At 43.7% G+C, this 23,683-nt stretch overlaps 1 protein-coding gene across 1 annotated transcript in view; it reads right to left on the minus strand.

Annotated features, from left to right (window-relative positions):
• Positions 1-394: 394 nt before the first annotated feature.
• LOC110538071 (neurabin-2) overlaps positions 395-23,683 on the minus strand; it is a 60,388-nt gene continuing 37,099 nt past the window's right edge. The window contains exons 3-11 of the mRNA XM_036938112.1: positions 13,792-13,924; positions 12,514-12,634; positions 12,298-12,402; positions 9,682-9,817; positions 7,778-7,921; positions 7,559-7,612; positions 6,997-7,226; positions 4,283-4,379; positions 395-4,106 (exon numbers count right to left, since the gene is read on the minus strand). Coding sequence (XP_036794007.1) covers positions 4,053-4,106; positions 4,283-4,379; positions 6,997-7,226; positions 7,559-7,612; positions 7,778-7,921; positions 9,682-9,817; positions 12,298-12,402; positions 12,514-12,634; positions 13,792-13,924 — 1,074 coding nt within the window. The 3' untranslated portion in view covers positions 395-4,052. The remainder of the gene's footprint in view (positions 4,107-4,282; positions 4,380-6,996; positions 7,227-7,558; positions 7,613-7,777; positions 7,922-9,681; positions 9,818-12,297; positions 12,403-12,513; positions 12,635-13,791; positions 13,925-23,683) is intronic.

Raw genomic sequence — 23,683 nt, forward strand, 5'->3', positions numbered from 1 at the left:
ATTACTAATGATGACTGACGAAAAGTAACAGACTTTATAACGGTATTACATCACACAACCTAATGTTGTGCATGACCTCATCAAGGTAGTTTTGTTCGTGAGGAGTGCGGGGGCACGGATATAGGCATGGTGCTGTAATAAGAGCAATAATTCAAGGATGTGTTGGCTATGTTCCTTGTTATACCTTTAGGCCAACTATTAGCCTAAAGCTCCTAGAAGACACTGAGGAAATCATTTAAAAGTGAAATAGCCTCTAATCTTTAAGAACCTCTTGACTTTTGTGAACAAATTGAGTGCATAAAATTGAAACAGTCACTAACGTTACGATACTTTTAATTTATGAAAATGATACCCCTTTCAGTGCATACAAAACAAGCCAACGTGACCCTTGAACTCCTGTTCAACACATCTGCATTTATTAACAATGACAGTAAATTATGTGAGACAAACATGATGAATTTCAGGACTTTTTCCCCTCTTACTCATTGTGTTTGCAAACCACAAGGCAAGGATAAAAAAAAAAGAATACAAAAAGGAATGTAACCAGTTTCCTTCCACCTCAGAGGAGGGCAATGCTATTACACTTACTAATGGGCCATGGTCGATAACGCAAGATCCTCTAGTATGAAGCAGAGATCTAGAATGAGTTTCCAACAGCATTTATCTGGCATATTGAATCTCGTGCACTCGAAGTAATGACAAAGTGTACGATGGAATGTGAAAAGATGAGACACCATACGATTAATCTGGTCTAGATCACAATATAGAGCTCCTGTTTCATGCCCTCATTGGCGTGGTTTATGTGTACATGTGGTTCCCCTTTCCTATTCTGAAGTACAGATATGAACATGCATTGCCCAGCATATGTACTGTATTCTAATACTGCCTCGAGGGGTACTATCAGAACTGGAATCACAAAGATGCTAAATGTCGTGTCAAATTCAAAGATGCACTTCAGTAAACCACATCCCTTTTTCACCCAGCCATTTCATTGGTCAACTATCCCATTTCTGACACGTTTCCCATGGTCGTAACTTTACTGACAGCATAGCTAGCCATGGAATGTTCATGGATGAACATATTTCATTTAGTCCAGTTTGTAGTTAAATGATCCTTGTCCAGCGTCTGCCCGCCATCTGAGAGGTGAGAGAAGGAGTCCATTTTGTGATGCAGACTTTACAGGCAAGTCCGTTGGTTAGGTCCGTTTGAGAGTCATACATTAACAGACACAGTAGCAGCGTATCTATCTGAATGTGTCCTACGCAGTTCTCTCTCTTTTGGTTAAGTAGAGGTCAACAGTTTTGATTCATAACTGTAGGCAAGGTATTCACTATGAAGATGGATTTAAAAAAAGTAAACATATACTGCATATAGCCAAGAGGAAAGCGCAAAGTAGCAATAATACCATTGGGGACAGTGGCGAAAAAAAGGTATTGAGATGAGAGAGGCACTGCTTATCTCTATGTTGGACCATGTGTGTTCCATACTGGCACACATGTTACCGCCAGCATCCTATACAAGCATACTGTGTGGAGTTAGTAGGCCATACAACCATACCAACACAGAAAAGTCATTTTTTTGGAATGTGTTTCCTTTTGCTTAAAAAAAAGGTCAAATTCCTCCATTTCATCTCAATATGAATTCATTTCTGGGTAACATCTAAGTACCTCACTGTGATTGTTTTCAATTCAAATCATCAAAAAGAAACAAAAATAGCTTCTTAGCAAAGAGACATTTCTCAAGCAGTTATTTTTCTAGGACTGCCTGGGAGGGGTCTGAGTGGGCAGGTGGAAACTGAAAACTAGCTGTTTGGAATTCTATTAGCTAATTAGGGCAGGCCTAAACTCCATCCCACCAAAACAGGCAGACATTTCCAAACTCTTACACTAAAAGGGCATTATCAGAATTTTCAACATTTTACAGTATTATTCCAACTGCACAGTATGGAAATATATCATTTTACACAGGAAATCATGTTTTGACTGCACTGGGCCTTTAAGTCCCTTTAAAGTTCTGTTCAATGCCACTTCTCAGCATGTGGAAGTTGTTCACACATCGACTCCAATATTACCTAATACTGCAAAATGTGGTCATAAAACGAGCCAGCTTATTCCAGAGATGGCAAACCAGGAATTGTTCACGACCTGATGACCTGATACCTTCTCTCAATCAAAACTCACTGAAAGTGTGACACCTCCTGGCTTAGAGCAGTACTGCAACATGACAGAGCTGTACAGTAACATTGGGCCCATGAAAACACTGTCAAATACATCTGTTTTCATAGTTAAAATAATACAAATTTGACATTAAAACAATTAAAATTATACAAGATTAAAATAATAATAGGGCCATTTTTAAGATTAAAAAATGAATACATAGTGGGGGCAAATGAGTCTGACCTGTTTGTGCTACTAGGGGACAGTGAAGTAAGTGCTGACAGGAAGTTCCAAATGCCTAGTCTTAGAGAAATACAAAAAAGACACTGTTGACAAACATGAGCAGCAAAGAGGGAGCAAGGCAGCTGACTGGTATTATTGGAGAATCAAGTGAGAGCATCACGTCTACAGACAAAGACCTTTTTACTGCACCTCAGTAGTCCACAGTGGCCTCCTCCGGTCTCCTTCATCTGCACTGACCTGAGATACACTGGACAGGTGACAAGAGCACCTCTGGTAGGAATCAGATCAGACACACTGCTTTGCTTTTACCTTCCCTGTGTTTTTCAGATCAGATGAAGTGAAGAAAAAGAGACAAGACAGGAAGCCACTTGAGACTATTGAGGCATGCTGGAGAATCCCCCCCCCCCCATGCCTCGGTCAATCTCGCTCTCTTTCATGAAGCTGCTATGTAACAACATTTCCCCATGGTTCTAGCTACCCCAACATTACACAAAGATTGACATCTAGTCCCCAAATTCGAAGGGCTACACCGTCTGGGGGCTAGATTTGAACCCCCTTTGCTAATCTAGCAGTGATTCCAGATGCAAACGTTAGAGCGTGAGTAAGACCTTACTGGTCGGGGCGGGAAAAACCCGGATTCTGAAACTCATATAGAGTGAAGCACGAAGTCAAATAATACTGACCCTCTACATTATCAGAACCCAAGGTGAGGCATACGCAAGTAAAACCACTAGTAACACATTGAACTGTTAACCGTACACATATTCACACCCTGTTTGCCATGTTGCTAATAGAAAAGGAAAATGCACCCACTTTGCGTGTCCTATATCCACTTGGAATTAAGACCATCTTCTGTATACCCAGTCTTCTCGATGCTTACGTCGATTCCATTCAACACCCTCCCACCCCCCCCAACCCAGCCACATTGCTTAAGCTTTTTAAGCTATTTTAAATATATGTAAAGAATATATACAAAACAAGCATATCATCACTGTACAAATGAACTCGAACCCAACCTGAGTCTTTCCATCATACAAGGGGAGCAGTCTAGCAAAAAGGGGAAGCGGACAGTTTCCTTTGTTCAGTTAGTAGAAATCAAGAGAGATCATGCCATACAGCAGAAGCACTGTCTATCACCAGTATACTCAACAGTATGGAAGGAGAGTCTCTGTCATCAATGCAGTTTCTTCTGTCCGGTTCTGTTCCCCATATCCAGTAAGTCTAGAATAGACTAGAAGCATTCAGTCAGTAGGGGCTGTATTTCCTGGTTAGTTATTTTACAAGTGATTAGACAAAAAGAAGAGCATAGAAGACAAGCAACCTCCTTCACAGATTGATCAGTTGGGTAGTTAACTAGTTGAATGTGGTTCAATGCAACAAGGACTCCAGGTACTGAATAAGGAGGAATATTGGGATTGTTGACGCGGCTCGAAGCAAATGACAGACATCAGTTAAAAAAAAAAAAAAAAGTATTCAATTTTCTCTTGCAGGTGTCTTTGACCCCCCCCCCCCACACTTAAAACTGCTGCCCCTAAAGTCTTCCTTTCTCCATTATTTTCTTCTTCTTTCATCGTTCTTACAATCCGTCAGGTGCAACGTGGATTGTAAAAGTGTGAAGGCATTGTCCCTCCTATCCCTCTCTCTGCCAGAGGTTTAGGAGGGATCAGAGGTCTTCAGAGCATCCACCTTGGTCTCCAGGTCTGTGATCTGAGGAGAGTGAGAGAAGGGGCTTTTATTACACACAAAATGTCCAGACGGAATGATCATAACTCAGTAGCATCCTCTTGCTATGCATCTTGATTAACCAAAGCAAAATGTCTTACATAATTATTGAGAATTTCATGAAATGTTTCCACATACAGTAGAACCTAAATATACAACACCTTGTCCTGGAGGTTGTCCGCCTCTTCCTTATGAGTGGCCTCTGTCTCCTCTTGGGCTCGGCGCTGAGCCGTCTCCTTCTTCAGATACTCAATCTCCCTGAGACACAATGCGTGGTTAGGCTGAATCCTGCCCATCCATCCTCCTACAAACCCGATAATCCGATTCCTCTACCTCCTACAAACCCCAGAACCTCCCATTCCTTTTCCTCCTACAAAACCCAGAAACCCCCATTCCTCTCATCCTCCTACTAGTGCTGAGCATTAGTGCTTTTTTGAGGTTGGTTCGGTTTCGGTTCGATTATACAAAAATTGTTCATGGTTTTCAATTTCGTTTTCAATTTAAAAAAAATGGGGGGGGGGGGGGGGGGGGGGTTCAAACCAAAAGCAGTGAACATTCAATTGCCAAAACATTGAAAACAATTAATTGTCTCTGTCAGGTCCACATTGAGAAGACATCAATATAATTACTATGAAATAACTCAATATATCAGTTGTGTATATTATTTGGTTTTTATTTTATGACTATTATTTGGGGTTAGTGTACGTTAGCGTACGTTACACCCTACCGCCTGTGTCTGCCTCGGTCAAGCACCGCTTGCCTCTTTTCCCAGACTTGTTGATGGAGAGTCCGGTCCCACCTCGGTTACCCAGTCGCAGAGGTGAGCTAGCTATTACTAGCTATTCCTGCCTCCCCACAGTGGAGTTGCTGGGGTAGCTCTTTTGTTTAGTATATGTAGCGTTAAGTCGCTTGGTTATTCTAAAATGGACCATGCTGCGGTCAAAGAGGCTAGCTAGCCTAGCTTATGCTAAAACAAACTCCTGGCTAATGTTGGTTAGCATGCTTAACTTCCTGCGAGTGAAACTTAATATATTTTCCCCCGGCGTTATGGTAACCTCATCCCCATTTCCCTCTGGAGTTGGAGGGAGTGAAGGAAACAGTGCCAAGGCCAAAGCCATGTCAAACGGGGTGATACGTCAGCCATTGCCAGAGCCCCCTATGTTTTTCAGAGCTGTCTATCCCATTCCCAGCTAGGTTACAAGGCGCTTTGGTCGCCAGACCTATGACTGGTCGGTAGGGTAACCTCTATGATAAAGTTTTCCCCGTCTATTTTTTTATGTGTGCGGTCCAGCGCTAGATGGCAGCCGGTTACCAGAACACATCTTACCGCCTAAACTGACAGACGCTTGTTGTGACAACAGTACCTCCAAGTGTCCCAGCCAATTAACCTTGGCACATAATCGAAGCCTGTGAACCTTGGCACATGAACACCGTTCTTTTCAACCGAGTTCCAGTGTTCACTGGTGTTAAAAGTGTTGTCTCCCATATGCGAGTTCGATGAAAAGTGTTCCTTCATGTTCAGACACACGGTTGTCAAGAGTGGTGGAAATGGAAGTACAACCAATCTCTCCAAGTCTACAAGATCTACTTCACAGGAGTCTCACTGTCTGCTCCAACCAATGGCGCTGTGTCGCCCTGGATCATGCCAACAGTGACGTCAGGTTACAGGCTACAATTTGTTGTGCTACCCCCACGCTTCTGCAGCCTCATCACGTTCGACTGTTCCCGAGGCCTCAGTGCTCGTTTTGAGAGAGGAAGTATCCTCCCGTCTCCAATCCGAGTGATTCCTATGTCGAAGATCCAGGACCGCTGGTACAGCTGGTATTCCTGGTTACGAAAAGGGACAAGCGTTTGAGCTCTGGTGCCAAGATAAAGGACTTGTTTCTATTCAGTACTCTCTGTCTCAGACGGGTCTCTAAACCCATTGCGACTACATGGGCCTTGGTGTTGGTTTTGGAGGCACTATGTGCGACCCACTTTGAGCTTCTCAAGTTGGTGGACCTGAAGATCCTTTCCTACAAAACCTCCCTGCTCATGGCTTTGGCATCGGATAAACGTGTTGTGGACCTCCCTTCCTATACTCAGTTCACCCCAGGCGACTCTAAGATGACATTGTGTAAAAATGAGTCATTTCCCCCGAAAGTCATGGCCATGTCCTACAGGTCCTTAGCTTTGGAGACATTTCCCTTTTGAGACAGAGGTTACTCTCCCACTGGATTGTGGATGCTTTCTCCCTGGCATACAGCGGCAAGGGTTACCTAGCAGTGTATGTGCGCACTCAACCAGGGGTCTGGTGGATGTCACTGTTCCCGGTATAGCACACAGTGTTCTTACGGCGGGGACGGGGGAAAGTCACTAGGCAGTGTGCCGTGTGCGCAATTCCCAGACTGCCGCATCTGGCGGGGTCAGGGGCAGTTTAATTTAGTATCCGTTGGGGTCGGCTTGGGGTGTGATTATTCTTCCCCATAGTATGTTGTACCGAAGTTGACTGACTGAAAGGGAACGTAGTGTTACGACTATAACTACTGTTCCCTGAAAGAAGGAAACGAGGTACAACACCTGTTTGGCCCAGCACCGCCCGTTCCTGGGCTCGGTGAAGAGCGGTATTAAATTGAAGGAATTAATCTGAGCCTCACGTTCATCACCTGTGGAAGGCGGGGCTTCCAGCGAGATACAGATTTCATTGGCCTCGTCAGGCATGATTGTAGATCCTTCAACCAAAGGAATTTAAGTACTTGAACCGATATAGGTCGTTTTAATAACAAAAACCTGCAATTTCGGTTAATTGCTCAGCACTACCTCCTACAAACCCCAGAATCCTCCATTCCTCTTCCTCCTACAAACCCTCAGAATCCCCCATATTTATCAGCCTTACTTCTGCTGGTATTCCTTGATGAGGCGCTTGGCCTTGCTGTACTTGCGCTCCAGGGTCTGGTACTGGGCCTGTGTCTCCTTCAGGTGTTCGTCCACCGCTTGACACAGACTCTGGGCCTCCATCCAGTAGCCCTCCAGCTTCTCCATGCGCTCCTTGTTCTCCCGAACGCTCTGTTCCAGCTGGGCACGCTCCATGCGCCAGCGCAGCTTGTCCTGCTCTGAATGCGCCAGCTACATAAGGGAAGAAAGTGTCAAGTTTACTCCTGTATACATCTAGTTTACTCCTGTATACTTCTAGTTTACTCCTGTATACATCTAGTTTACTCCTGTATACTTCTAGTTTACTCCTGTATACTTCTAGTTTACTCCTGTATACATCTAGTTTACTCCGGTATACTTCTAGTTTACTCCTGTATACTTCTAGTTTACTCCTGTATACTTCTAGTTTACTCCTGTATACTTCTAGTTTACTCCTGGACTGTGTGTTTTAGTCGAGGGTTAACGTGGGTCAGTGAAACCAGTCCTATTTTTTGTTGGTTAATTGATTTTGGAGCAGGTCTAACCTTTCTCTTCAGCTGTTGAATCTCAGCCTGGGTGACCGCATGCTTTATCTGTAGCTATAGAGGGAGAGAGAGGTAAAAAAAAAAAATATGTAACACCGTGGTTCACTCCAGCACAATGTCTCATCTCATACGCTCTCTCAACAAGAAGTTGAATTGAATATAACTTTTTCTCCATTTCGAGATGAACATTTGCCTTTGGCATCAAGCCTCCCTGCTCACCTCTTTGAACTTGTGGGCCATTTTCTCAGGGTCCATCTCCATTGGGGAGAGCATGTCCTCATTCTCCGCCAGGTCAAACACCTCTATGGCGTTGGGGAACATGGGGCTCATCTCCTCCTCCTCGTCCGTGGCATACTCACCTGTCTGGAGGACATTCAGAAGATTCAGAGTACATTCACAATATATTCAGGGAGTGCATACAGACAAATTCCTGTCATGTTTCGGTCTTGTTGTGAACCAACAATGTCACACAGTAACCATACCTGCCTATGTAACTACCATGTGAAGTAAATACATGGTTTCACCAATGGGAAACCAACGGTTTTTGGAGGTCCTCGCAGGATAGGCCTCCATTTCTATTTCTCATCAATGTTTTCCCTCTACCCTAAAATGGCCACTAGATGGTAAAGTTGAGCTTAAAGGAAAAAGCCATCCAGGAGTAGAATGCTAGTGGGCCAGAATTGACACCCTAGAATTGGGCAACCACCATTTTATGTTTACCAGGGAAGCCTGTCAAAAGGCAAAGCTTGTCAGGGAACTCCGTGGCTGCAGTGTCGAATCTTTGTTGAGAAATAGTTTATACAAATTTGTCTATAATCGTTCTGTTGATTGACGCAATAAATCCCACTATACTGTACCGTCTATATGGACCTGGTGAGGTCAATAACACAAAAAACACACACACCTCTGTTTGAAAGTCCCCCTTCACACACACACACACACACACACACACAATTCCAACACACTCACTCTTAACACCTCCCAACACACAGACCGACACACAGCCATTCTAAATATTCCTTTAACAACAGCCGCATGGGACAAGCCCCAACAAAGGCTTGTCATACCAATGAGTCACTCTCTGAGGGAATGCCCCCCCCCCCCACCCATCAACACTGGTCTGTGTGCCCGTCTGAACCCTCCCAGTTGGACCAAGCATCGAAGCCCTGAACGCGCCTGTCACAACAACACTGTCTGATGTGTCAACTCTCCAAACGTGCTGAAAATGTTTACACTGTCTGAACGTTGCATAGCCAACGAGAGTTGGGGGAGAAACAAAGCACGGAGACTGAGGGATTAGCCGGAGTCACATAGGACAATGCCATCAAACGATGCCTACCCAAAAAACAAGACCAAATAAAAACTACTATTCATTTTTAAACGTATTAGAAAGAACTTGTATGTTAACTGGTAACGCATCTTTAGCAGGAAATTACATTGACGCAGGCTAAGATCTGTTGGGAGGGGGGCATGTTCTGATGGGGAGACACAGTGTGATGGAATACCAGACCTGGGTCGTGGCATCTGGTCCATACTTGTCGGTCTTTCACACCCAAGCCCAGACATCTATTGAACATGATTGAATTTAACAAGGAGACGGATTCAATTATTCAAGCATTTCCGCTCCATGGAAGAGACTGAGGGGAGACAAGGAACTAAGAAAATTGCTGGGCTGGGCTTCATCCCACAATGCCTTCCCCTACCGCCTCTGTCCTTATTCAGACCCTTTCAAAGATCTGCGATGACTGGGCAAGTATAAAGCACTATGTGCACCTAGGTTCCGTCACATTGCTTACACCTATCCGGTCCTGTTAGATCAGTGAAGGGGAGGTGAACAAGGAGTGTTCTGTCTAAAATTTCTAGTTGTATTATTCCATTGTGAAGGGAGCCTGATGGAACATCTGTAAGGCTTTGGGGAGGAAGTGTCAAACGCTTCATTAGCGCCATCTTGTTTTGTCATATTATTGACTGACGGAATGAGCGAATATATTTTGGATGGGCTGAAGTAATCTTTCTCATGGTGTGTGTGTGTGACCGGGGCCCTATGGTAACTGGTCAGAAGTAGTGCACCATAGAGGGAATCGGATGCCATTTGGGACACAGAAAATTGTGAGCCCCCTCACCTCCTCGTCCTCCTCCATGTACTGGCTGTAACGCTGCTCCATCATCTCTTTCTGCCAGCGCTCCTGCTCCAGGGTCTGCTGGATCAGCTGGGCCACCTCGCTCTGCTCACCTGGCTTCTCTCGGCCAATCATGAACCTGCACGGGCAACAACGACCAACGGGGTGAGTAAGGAAGGCATGTCTGTCAAGGAGCAGCCAATGGGAAACCTAGGGTAGGGTTTAAGTGGGTAGTAAAGGTAAAACTAGGGTAGGGTGGTTAAGTTTAGGTCTAGTGGTTGCAACTTCAGAAGATACACAGTAGAATGTAGATAAATATGCTGTAATCATAGAAGGACCAGACTGTAGAGCTCAAATAACTCATCAGTTACATTTTCCAAGAAAATAGCCCCCACAGATTACAAACAAGTGCAAACCAGGGCAGCAACATTTGGGTGGGGAATGAAAATGACATCTTGTGCCTGGAAGGAACATGACACTCACTGTACATGGATGGATGAGTTGACATTGTAACGAGTAGAAAATGTGATAAGATTATGCTGAGGGAGAAAGACAATTCAGTGAATAAGTGTAGCACGCCATCTGAAGACTGTGTCTGAATTGGAACCATATTCCCTATTTAAGTGCACTACTTTTGCCCAGAGCGCTATATAGGGAATAGATTGCCATTTTAGACACACCCCTTTTCTATGTATCACAGAGAATAACAATGAAATAAACAAAGCATGAGAGGACATGCATGTTTTATAGAATGAGTGACTGAAGCGTCTACAGAGTTATCCTGTTGCAGATGGGACCCTTAAGACCGCGACACCAGTTCTGGCTGTCACATGTTTGTCCAATGGAATGTTCGAGCGGAAAGACCTCAACTGGACGGTTGCCTGGGGATCATTTGTCACACCCAAGCCTGTGTGCAAAGCAGCCAGATGCACAGTGACACGTAAGACAAAGGAAACCATGCCGCTGTAGCTAATACCACGTTGTGCCAAAAGGGATCCTTTCAACAGAACATCATATTCCTTGATGTTGGTGCTCTAGACAATATGATGAAAACGACCATTTCTAAATCTATTCTAACGTGATATATTTTTCTACACCCTAATATGGTTCACTGCAGAAAAAAATAAATGGCGCTGATCATTACATCATAAAAATCCCTTAAGTGAGATTAGAACTAACAACCCTCTGGTCACCAATCTGTATCCCTGCCTGAGACTAGACAACCACACATGCGCAATGAGACCCCAGAGAGAGGTAGCCACATCATTCAACACGACTGCCAGCATCACTGTGGCATTCAGTGTGGGCGGGGGTTTGGTGATGAGTGTGTGAGGGTTAAGAACCCACTAGGGTGCCCCTTTCTTGCCTGAGGAGAAATAACTCCGTGGTGGTCAAAAGGGAGGGGAGAAACGGTGACTAGGAATCTAACCACTATGTGGAAAAGCCAAGCTGTGCAGAGGAAAAAGATGGCAAGCAAATACGACACCTAACCTCTCCAGCATTTTCAAAACAAACCACGCCATCTATTTGCTGCGACTATGCTGAAGCATAATTACCAGAGAGACGGCGCTTCTAATTTTGGACCAATCAAAACATCACCACCTGTCCGTGAAACCAGTCAGCAGCCTGTGAGGGGGATCGACGGATGTGCTAAATCAATGAATATTCCACAAGCTCAGAGACACGCTCCATCCAGGAAGTAGGACATGAGGCGAAGTGGAAAACAACCAGGCCTTGTCTGGAACCGTCTGTACGTGTGAATCTGCAAGTGTCCCCCTGCCACCATCTGTACAAACCCATCTTACCTTGGATGAGGTCCTACATCAGCATTCTCCACAGCGAATTTTGTCTACAGACAAATCCATTTCCTGGATTTTTGATTAAACAGGGCGTACAAAACTGAACAATAGGTGGCATTCACTTTGAACAAAGGTGCTTCCACAAGGGGAGACGAGTCCGATTGGGTGATAACATTTCTGGGGCATCCCTCCCTCCCTCTCTTCCTCCCTCACTCCTTTGATTACTGTCCGTAGTGTCAGACAGCAACCTGAGCTTGGTCCGAGAATCAGGTTGGACCAGGCTGTTTTATAAATAGCTTCGCCGCTCCCTCACCGACACCGGCCTCTCCGCCATCTCCCTGGGATCCAGGCTAATGTCTTAAAATCAGGCGGTCCAATCTCTGGGTGGCTGTGATGTGAAGACAATGAGAGACGTCTCTGCTCGCCTAGCTACACTACAGTCAAACTGCCCCGCCAATTAACACAAAGACCTCCACAGGCAGTTAATAATGCAGGAGAGAGGAATGAGAGCGTCAGGATGAGGGGATTAGAGGTGGGAATGGGCAGAGAGGGATTCCAATTGTGATCCAGTCTGAAGGGAGGTAGAGTTATGGTACTTGGGAGTAATAGTGTGTTTGGTTCCCCATCACCAGTCTTTACACAGTTCTGTATCTAGATCCCCTTCTCTCCAATCCCATGCTTAGTTTCTCATAACAGATTTTGTCAGGGTACTGTGGCACCATATTTGACCAGAGTGCAGTAAATACACTATAGATACTGTACCAATAGCTTGATGTGGAAACAAAGTGTTTATTGACAGCTATTGAGTGAGGGTTCTTACTTGACAGTGCCGGTGGTGTTCCTGAGGACGGAGGCAGCAAAGGCCTGGGTCACGCCCACCAGACTGGTCCCATCCACCTCCACGATCAGGTCATTCACCTGGATCCTGCAGAGGAGGGAGGAAGAGAGTGATAGTGAACAATGGGAAAAGAGGACGAGGAGCAAGCCAAAAAAAATCATTTTGGGATACACTGCTGAAACACAGATTGTTCAGAACCTTTCATCTCGGTGTGCAGCTCCTCCGTCAGTGACCGTCTTGACAAAGATGCCCAGTTTCTCCAGACCCATGTCCGCCCCGGCACCCATGCCAATGATGCTGATCCCCAGACCGTCCCCATCTGTGCAGAAGAGGGGATAGGAAATGGGGAAATAACCTCATAAATATGAGTGTCTTACCAAGACAAACTTCCAAAAAGGACTAATTCAAGGTAAGTTAAAGCACTCAAACAAAAAAGAGCAGAGATTGATTTATTTTTGCTCCCTTTAATCCATTGTTGTGTCTCAATGGGCCACTAGCTAGAAATAGGAGCTAAGTGCAGTGGTCAGTGAGGGAGACGTCAGCTTGACGTCAAAACGTCATTGACCTGTTTGCATCCTGTACAACGGATTAAAGTCAGCAATAATTAATCAGTCTCTGCTTTTTTTTTGTTGAGTGCTCCTTTTGGTAGTTTTTCTTGGTAAGCCATTCTAATGATATTTGTCATGGTCGTTAAGCACCCCTCCTTTCATTTGTTTGCTGAAGCGAGAAGGCCCAACTGAACTCTACCCTCATAAATATGTTCCCTTCCCAATGTAAGGAAATAAATTGAATAAAATGGGGGACCTTGACTGGAAGATACAGTAGCTAGCTAAAGCTACTACGCCACTTTGTATAATCAGGCATTATCTGTATTAGAATCCAATTAGCCACTGCTAATCTAGTGTAATATAAATCCAATAAGGAGATAACGGGCGACTCTGGATTCATTGGTGACCACTAAGGTGTTCGCTCGGCATGCAAATATATGTGGCTAGCAGATTTGTGAGGAAAAAGGTAAAGGTTACTTAAAGACTTCAACTAGCTAGTTGAAGCAATTCAAGCTCCCGAGTGGCTCAACAGTCTAAGGCACTGCATCTCAGAGCAAAAGGCGTCACTATGGTCCCTGGTTCAAATCCAGGCTGTCACATCTGGCTGTGATTGTGAGTCCCATATATATTTATATTTTTTTTTTTGGGGGGGGGGGTTAATGGAAACTACAGACTTCACTGAAAATGTTTAGCTACTAGTTGTAACTTTAATAGTTACAGTTCATTCATTCTCACTGTCTTTCTGTTGTACTGGTTTATGCTATTGAACTCCAAAGCGACAGTCGCGTGCATACATTTTACGTATGCAAATCCACGGCCCTTGGTGTTGCAAGCGCCATGCTCTACCGACTGAACCATGCAGGGCTAACAATATAGTGAGGATCAGTAGGGTTCTGTAATGCCCTAGAAGATTCCACCAGGTTTTTACCTTTCTCCAATTCCACAGGGAAGAGGTCCAGTCTCTCCACCCTCTTCTCCAGCTCGTACTCAGCCGACGCCGCCATGGGATCCACGTCATCATTACGCCGGTCGTAGTCCTCGTTGGAGTACGTGGTGAACACCTGCCGAGAGAAGACAAAAAGGTCATAGGTCAGTTCGACACTCACCAACACGCACGGTTTACACCACAACAGGCTTCCCATAGAGGAGACATGTCCTCTAGAACAGTAGTGCATCATCAGTTTTCCTATGCATTACATACCTTAGAGAGCTATTTAGAACTAGTCTGAAATGTCCAGATCAACTAGCCCATGTCAGCTAATGTTTGTTTTTTTAGCCCATAGATGTTGTAATTTTTTTGTCACTCAAATATCACATAAACACAGATGTGGCAAAATGTATAGAATTGCAAGAAAATTTGCTTTAAATCCACAACATCTCCTTTGCATCCCAAGACAAAATGTGGAGAATTGCAGGGAATAAGCTTCAAACCTGCAAAATTCTCTCCACCCACAAGAGGGGTGATGAACAGTTTGTCATGAACAGTGCTTGTGCCCATAGAAATAGACGTGGGGTGAGCGCAGGATGTTCCCCGATGCTGGAAGGGGGGCCCCCCAGAGTGAAAAACTTTGGGAACCCTTGCAGTAGAAAATGATCTAAGGTCAGTTTAGCATGTTCACCACTAATGGTTAAGGATAAGACTACGGGAAGTGTAAGCTGATCCTAAATCTGTGCCTACAGACCTCTACCCGGAGCTAAAAGGAGAGCCAGGCAGGCAAGGCGCTAACGGGGCGGAAGGAGACGCCTCCAACAACCAGACAGACAGGGGTGGTGTTATACGGCTCGCTGATACAAACACACACCCTCATGGCTTCTCGCTGAGCTAATGGCTTCTCATCCAACCTAATAAAGTCTATCTAGTTTCATGTGTGTGAGTGCGAGAGAGAGGAGAGAGAGCGTGTGTGTATTTAAAGGCCTCTCTCCTCCCTCTGCAGCTAGCCAAATTCACTCTGGCAGCGAGGACATACTTCTGGGGGGTGTTGGAGTGCCATGTTACGCTGGCAACATGTGGGTGTGGAGAGCGGTGGTGAGGGTGCTCCAGTGAGCGGCTAGGTGGGGCGTATTTTACTGGTACTCAGGTGATTTATATTTAACAGGGGGATGTATTTTTCATAACCTCCCCGTCCTGCATTAGTGTATTAGAGAGGTGTCCGGGCAGGTCAGGGCGTTTTTTTGGTACGTGTTCTGCTTTCAGTGGGATGAGGTTTAATATTTGAAATGGGGTCATGCACGTGGCCGTGGCCACACACACATACACACACACACACACACACAGGTCATGGAGTTTCACGTGTATTATTCATATCATAAATTGTGAGGAATCCTTTATTCAGTTATTTGTTCTGATCCAGGGTTGCCATGACAACATTATTAATATGCATTTTGAATTCCATTGTCAAAAAAAAAACAAACACCAACTAATCAGATGAACAACAACAGCTCTAACAGAGTTATTCACAAGCGTGCTACGAGGGTCAAGTATAAATAAGGTGGATATCTTCTTGCTGAGGTTAAAGGATAAACACAACCCTCAACCTTTGTCACGCCCTGGTCTTAGTATTTAGTGTTTTCTTTATTAATTTGGTCAGGCCAGGGTGTGACATGGGTTTTTTAATGTGGTGTGTTTTGTCTTGGGGTTTTTCGTAGGTATTGGGATTGTGGCTTAGTGGCTTAGTGGGGTTTTCTAGCATAGTCTATGGCTGTCTGGAGTGATTCTCAATCAGAAGCAGGTGTTTATCGTTGTCTCTGATTGGGAACCATATTTAGGCAGCCATATTCTTTGAGTGTTTCGTGGGTGATTGTTCCTGTCTCTGTGTTTGTTTGTGCTCCAGTATAGACGGTTAGGTTTTCTCGTTACGTTTATTGTTTTGTTAGTTTGTTCATGTGTAGAGTCTTTATTAAAGTACCATGAATAGAAACCACGCTGCATTTTGGTCCGCCTCTTCTTCCGAGGAGGAGATAGAAGAAAACCGTAACAACCTTTACGATTTTGTACTGCTAGAATTCTAATGCCAAATCCCATAGTGGCCTAGTCCGGTTCTATGTTATCTAGGCCCAGTGAGCAAAATTTGCCCAAAGACATCTTTTCAATGTCTTGTGCTCATAGGAGGGGAGTACAGAAAGGTAGATGGGGGCACAGATGTGAGAAATAATTAAAAGTAGGCAACAAGGGAATTGAGTTCATCAGCTGGTCAGGGGAGAATGTAATGAGCCGTGTGTTTTTTAAATTTTATACAGGAACTGGAGGTTTACTTTGTAAGAGGCAGAAGGAGAAGAAGCGAAAAGAAAACATGACAAACAAGGTTTTGGAATTCAGCATTGGTTCAAGTCCTCGAATCTCCTCTTCAAGTTCCAGAGTGACACGAACACCGCCTGCCTCATAAGCTCTTACGAAAAGAAGCTTGCAAGCCCCTCCCCAACAATGCAGGATTCAATATCAAAATAGTCAAACTTTTTTCATTCAAAAGAATTAAGTGTAGAAGTCACCTTATCAGCCGCTCTATTCAGGGCTGCTAGTAGGTGTTGTCGCGCCCCTCTGCTCCAAAAAGGCAAAAGCTTCATAGTTCCTGTGTGCAAGCCAGATCACTACCCCTAGTAAATACCAATACCTCTTCGCTTTCTTTCACACCAGAGACGGACTACTTATCACAAAGCCACACTGAACCAAGCCCAACCGTAAATCAACATGATTTTAACTGATGAGGGCTCAATTTACACATCATTTGCATAACACTAATATAAGCCTAAAAACTATGCCTCTGATTTTACAGCTCATTTCAGCTGGTGAAAGCCCAGCAGCGCCATCCAGATGTTTAAAAAACAGAAACATTTCGTCCTAAGACAGCTGTGGATGAGTTACTTTACACCACACCATAGCATAAGAAAAGGAACAGCCATTTCAAAGCACATAAACCAGAAGTGTTTTTTGCATAATACCATATTATTGGCCCTGTACAGCAGCCAGCGAAGATGATTTTCTTCTCTCCAGCTATTAGATAACTACAACCAGACAGTCTATGGATGTGTCCCAAACAGTCAGTCTATGGATGTCTATGGTCAGGCAGTCTATGGATGTGTCCCAAACAGTCAGTCTATGGATGTCTATGGACAGACAGTCTATGGATGTGTCCCAAATAGCAACATTAAAGCAGCCCCCCCCCCCCCCCCCCCCCCCCCCCCCCCCCCCCGCACCTCTGATTCAGCCGGGTTGGGTTAAAATGCAGAAGACACATTTCGGTTGAATGCATTCAGTTGTGCGACTGACTAGGTATCCCCTTTCTCTTTCAGAAAGTATTCATACCGCTTGAGTTATTACACATTTTGTTGAGTTACAGCATGCATTCAAAATGGATTAAATTGACATTTTTTTCTTCACCCAATTACACACAATACCCCATAATGACAAAGTGAAAATGTGTGTTTAGAAATGTTTGCTAATTTATTGAATAAGAAATACAGAAATATCTAAAATCTCTGTCTGTTGGAAAGCAGGCTGATCCAGGTTTTCTTCTACGATTTACCCTGTGCTTAGCTCTATGCGCTATTCCGTTTCTTTTTATCCTAAAAAAACAAGCTAGTCCTTGCTGTTTACAAGCATACTCATGATGCAGCCACCACCATGCTTGAAAATATGAAGAGTGGCACTCAGTGATGTGTTGGATTTGCCCCAAACATAACACTTTGTGTTCAGGACAAAGTTAATTTCTTTGCCACATTTTTTGCAGTTTTAGTTTCGTTGCCAACAGGGTGCATGTTTTAGAATATTTGTATTTTGTACAAGCTTCCTTCTTTTCACTCTTACATTTAGGTTAGTATTGCGAAGTAACTACAAATCCTCAGTTCTCATATCACAGCCATTAAACTATTTTTTTTTTAAAGTCACCATTGGCCTCACAGTGAAGTCACTGAGCGGTTTCCTTCCTCTCCAGCAACTGAGTTAGGAAGGACACCTATAGTATCTTTGTAGTGAATGAGTGTATCGATACACCACTGAAAGTGTACAAATAACTTCACCATGCTCAAAAGGATATTCAATATCTGTTTTAGTTGTTTTTTTTACCCATCTACCCCTAGATGGTGCCCTTCTTTGTGAGGCATTGGAAAACCTCCCTGGTCTTTGTGGTTGAACCTGTGTTTGAAATTCACTGCTCGACTGAGGGACCTTACAGACAATTGTATGTGTGAGGTATAGAGACGAGGTAGTCATTCTAAAATCATGTTAAATCAAATCAAATGTATTTATATAGCCCTTCGTACATCAGCTGATATCTCAAAGTGCTGTACAGAAACCCAGCCTAAAACCCTAAACAGCAAGCAATGCGTGTAGAAGCACGGTGGCTAGGAAAAACTCCCTAGAAAGGCCAAAACCTAGGAAGAAACCTAGAGAGGAACCAGGCTATGAGGGGTGGCCAGTCCTCTTCTGGCTGTGCCGGGTGGAGATTATAACAGAACATGGCCAAGATGTTCAAATGTTCATAAATGACCAGTACGGTCAAATAATAATAATAATCACAGTAGTTGTCGAGGGTGCAACAAGTCAACACAATTATTGCACAGTCCATGTAACTTATGTGACTTGTTAAGCACATTTTTACAGTATTCAGGCTTGAATATTTAAAGTGAGAGGGATATAGAATGATTGGGTCGGTCAGAGAAAATAAATAAAACAAGCATAAAAATCCTTAAATATCCCATAGGCCCTTTCTTTCGCAACCTTGTTTTTGACCTCTCCCTCCACACACATCGCATCAATCTAACTCTCTCTGCCTAGGAGCATCAATATTTTATCAAATGCATTGTAATCTTGACTCTGCTTTTCAAGAATATCTCACCTGAGCTCTCTCAACGGCTTCCCCACTCTGTGTGAATACCATCACCGTGGTTACGTGATGCCCGTCGCCATAGCAACCCGCAGCTTGGCAAATGTTAGTTTGACACCAGTTTCTCTCTCTTTGTCTCCTTCTCCCCAGGCGGCAGTCAGAAGGCAGTTTTTTCCCCCCAGTCTCAGCATCACTTTCGGTCTAGACTTCAGGGAATTCATTTTACACATACACACAAACACTCACCCACGGCACACACATTTGAAAAAACCTGTGTGTTTTCAGTGTCTCCACTATCATGGCGTATTGCCCAGTTAAATTGTGAACATTGAATTAAGCTATTTGACATTTGAAAACATAATCTACAATAACTTTGACAATATGGCCGAATTAGCGGAAGCTTCAATAATCGGTCAGAACATAAAAGATACTGCCCGCGCTCACTCGATATGAAAAAGCTGACCAGCTCAATGATATCTCTCTATACTAATCTCTATCTTCCCATAGAGTCAATTATGAAATGTGCTGTACTAAAACTATAATGGACAACATCTAAGTAATGGCTTTTAGAGCTGTAATAAGAATGAACGACAGACACAGAGAGGTATGTACTGTAGCTGTTAGTAGAGCATAACACTTGCAACGCCAGTATAGTGGGTTTGATTCCTGGGACTACTCGTAGGTAAAATGTTTGCAAGCATGACTGTAAGTCGCTTTGGATAGAAGCATCTGCTGACTGGAATATATTACTGGACAAAAAATATAAACGCAAAGTGTTGGTCCCATGTTTCATGAGCTAAAATAAAAGATCCTATACATTTTCCATACGCACACAAAGCTATATTTCTCAATTTGTGCACAAATTTGTTTACTTCCCTGTTAGTGAGTATTTCTCCTTTGCCAAGATAATCCATCCACCTGACAGGTGTGGCATATCAAGAAGCTGATTAAACAGCATGATCATTACACAGGTGCACCTTGTGCTGGGGACAAATAAAGGCCACTAGAATGTGCAGTTGTGTTACACAACGCCACAGATGTTTATCTTTTCAAGTTTTTAGGGGGCATGCAATTGGCATGCTGACTAGAGGAATGTCCACCAGAGCTGCTGCCAGAGAATTGAATGTTAATTTCTCTACCATAAGCCACCTCCAACGTCATTTCAGAGAATTTGTCAGTACGTCCAACCGGCCTCACGTGTAACCTAGCCAGCCCAGGACCTCCACTTCCCAGCTTCTTCACCTGCGGGATCATCGGAGACCAGCCACCCAGACAACTGATGAAACAGAGTAGTATTTCTGTCTGTAATAAAGCCTTTTTGTGGGGAAAAACTAATTCTTATTGGCTGGGCATAAAGGTATGATTTCATTTATTTCAATTGACTGATTTCCTTATATGAACTGTAAGTCAGTGACATTGTGGCATTAGATTTCTGTTCAGTATATTGGTATATAGGTCATATACTACAAACCCCCGAGGTGCCTTATTTCTATTATAAACTGGTTTGTGGTTACCAGCATGAAATACAACATGAGAATGAGGGCGGACTGAGAGAGCAGATTCCAGATGACCTCAGAGATCAGATATGACCAGTGGAAAATGAACGCAGCTGCCCAGCATGATTTCACAGCCATAAAACACCAGCCAAATGCAAACCAGTAAAAACATTTTTTTTTTAACTCTACAGCTGAGAGTGAAGTTATTCTAGTGAATAAGGGTGGCTAAGATAGTTACAGTAGCCAACAATTTTCAGATAATGTATCCATGCAGGTGTGCAGTTAGCCTGTGTGCCTGACTAGCTCTACATTCACCAACGCTATATTGTCATCTCGCCAAAGACACACAATGACACGTAGCAACATCAGGCTAGCAAGCAGGCTACTGTATAGCACACAGATGTGAATAAATCATGTTGATTTATCAGGCCATCATCAGGCCCTGCTCTGGCATCATCCCTAGCTGGCAGCTTGTCATAGTTCCCTGCCTGCCTGCCCGCCCGCCCGTCCGTCCGTCTGTCCGTCCCCTGGAGCCGTGGCAGGGAGAGTGTCCGAATACCTATACCTGCATTCTAAATAGGATACATTTAGGGTATGCAAAAATATAAAGTTTTATAGTTTGACATTTCGAACATTTAGTATGCTTTTAAAGGCCTGGATGTCATACTCGTTTTGGCTTTTCATCTCGTAGAATTCCACAGCACACTATTGAGGAAGATAATCGTCTTTCGAGATCCACTTGTTTGACAACTGATAATCACATAAAGCGACGAGCTGTACCAAAATGAACGAATGGCTGGAATCAACGCAATTGTGCATTCGATTACGCATTCCCAGTAGGAGGAGCCTAATATGGTGATGTGTGTTGCTTACGGCATTCGTTCTTACTAAACAGTGTGTTCTAAATAGTATGAAGTAGGATTAGCACACCGTACGTAGCTTTAGTAGGGAAGACAGACTTCTTACACTTCCATGGACTAACCCGATTCAGGGGGAGACCGAGAGAAAGAAAGGAAAAAGAGAGCGAGAGGGAGGATAAAACAGATGCTCTGGTTGTTTTCAGTTTGTGGGAGCTGTTCTTAATAATTTATACAGGATCAGCTATTATTCCATCAATCTCCCATCTGGTTGAGATGAAGAACGAGGGTAAATCTCAACCTAGATATGTTAAGGGCAACCTTTACCTTCAGCGGGTTACTTAGGGAGATGAATAGAACGTTTTGCATCCCAAACGGTCCTATGTATAGGGAATAGGGTGCAATTTGGGACGCAAACAGAGACAGTGAGGAATGTGGCTGGGCTGACCACTGTGTTTACCCATCTCCTGGTTCCTGCCTCTCAGCCATTCCACAGGATTTAGCTGGCATACGGCTGGCACTACGCTAGCACGTTGCTAATGCTAACAGCATATAACAACCCTAGCATAGCCTGTTACTTCTCTCTAGGCACTGCCCAGATAGCTGTATGTGCAATTCAGTGGGGTGGAGGGGTTATGATGGCTGGCTGGGGTGGGAGTGGTGGAGGGAGAGTGAGACATGAGGTAACATTCAGAAGGCGAACACAATGGACAAATGTATGTAGAAGCTCTGGCACAGTCAGCAGTTTAGACTCCAGTGAGGCGGGGCAGAGTTTGTGCGTAGGTTGTATTTCACTAGCAGTTTTTGCTTAAAAAAAAATAAGCATATGGTTTCATGCGCCTTGAAAATTGGGCATGCGGGCCCATGTTTGACACTGTTGGCCTGGTTACCATGGAACACACACACACACACACACACACACACACACACACACACATACACACACACAGCATAGCTCTCAGCCAGGCCTGTGTACACAGGGAATGTGACTAGAGTATTTTCAGCATCCCTCACAGAGGAACGCCATATAAATGCAATCAGTTTGGGCAATAGGCTCATGCATGTGATTAAAGCATGAGGCAACCCGCAGAGAGAGAGAGAGAGAATGGAGAAGAAGGAGAAGGCCAACATCCCGGAGAAGGCCAGCATCCCGGAGTCGCCTCTTCACTGTTGGCATTGAGACTGGTGTTTTGCGGGTACTATTTAATGAAGCTGCCAGTTAAGGACTTGTGAGGCGTCTGTTTCTCAAATTAGATACTCTAATGCACTTGTCCTCTTGCTCAGTTGTGCACCGGGGCCTCCCACTCCTCTTTCTATTCGGGTTAGAGACAGTTTGCGCTTTTCTGTGAAGGGAGTAGTACACAACATTGTACGAGATCTTCAGTTTCTTGGCAATTTCTCGCATGGAATAGCCTTCATTTCTCAGAACAAGAATAGACGAGTTTCAGAAGAAAGTTATTTGTTTCTGGCCAATTTGAGCCTGTAATCAAACCCACAAATGCTGATGCTCCAGATACTCAACTAGTCTAAAGAAGGCCAGTGTTATTGCTTCTTTAATCAGAACAACAGTTTTCAGCTGTGCTAACATAATTGCAAAAGGGGTTTCTAATGATCAATTAGCCTTCTAAAATGATTAGCTTGATTAACTTGGATTAGCTAACACAACGTGCCATTGGAACTCAGGACTAATGTTTGCTGATAATGGGCCTCTGTACGCCTATGTAGATATTCCATTAACTTCTTAGGCTAGGGGTCAATTCAATTCAAATAAATAATATGGATTTTAAACATTTTATGTACATATGTGTATTATATCGTCTGAAAGCTTAAATTCTTGTTAATCTAACTGCACTGTCCAATTTACAGTAGCTATTACAGCGAAAACATGCCATGCGATTGTTTGAGGACGGCGCCCCACATCAAAATATTTTCCCACCGGCACATGTTTCATACATTCACAAATAACGATTAAATATTCACTTACTTTTTGAAAATCTTCCTCTGATTTGTCATCCAAAGGGTCCCAGCTATAACATGTAGTGTCGTTTTAGTGTCGTTGATAGATACAATCTTTCTTTGTATCCCAAAATGTCTGTTTAGTTGGTGCCATTGATTTGAGTAATAATTTCTACAAACTTCAGTGTTTGTGTGTGTTTTCTTTCCAATGGTACCAATTATATGCACATCCTGGCTTCAGGGCCTGAGCTACAGGTAGTTTACTTTGGGCACGTCATTCAGACAGGAAGTGGAGAAAAAAAGGGGCCTAGCCCTAAGTTAACAATCAGCAATTTCCAGCTACAATAGTCATTTACAACATTAACAATGTCTACACTATATTTCTGATCAATTTGATGTTATTTTAAATGGACAAAAAAATGTGCGTATCTTTCAAAAACAAGGACATTTATAAGTGACCCCAAACTTTTGAACGGTAGTGTACATTTAGAGTATCTGATTGATTTAGCTTAGCAACCAAATAGATCCTTTTGGAAACAGTTAAAAAATTATTAATAATTGAGATTCAGAATTTTTTTAAATACATTGCTCAAGGTGAAAACTGCAGCCTTTAATTCAAAGCCCGAATCCCACATTATAACACCAACTTTGTCCCAGCCACTATTTTACATTGCTGCCTTAGGCCTAAAAAT

This window comes from Oncorhynchus mykiss, chromosome 12, assembly GCF_013265735.2.
Source record: "Oncorhynchus mykiss isolate Arlee chromosome 12, USDA_OmykA_1.1, whole genome shotgun sequence".
NCBI lineage: Eukaryota > Metazoa > Chordata > Actinopteri > Salmoniformes > Salmonidae > Oncorhynchus > Oncorhynchus mykiss.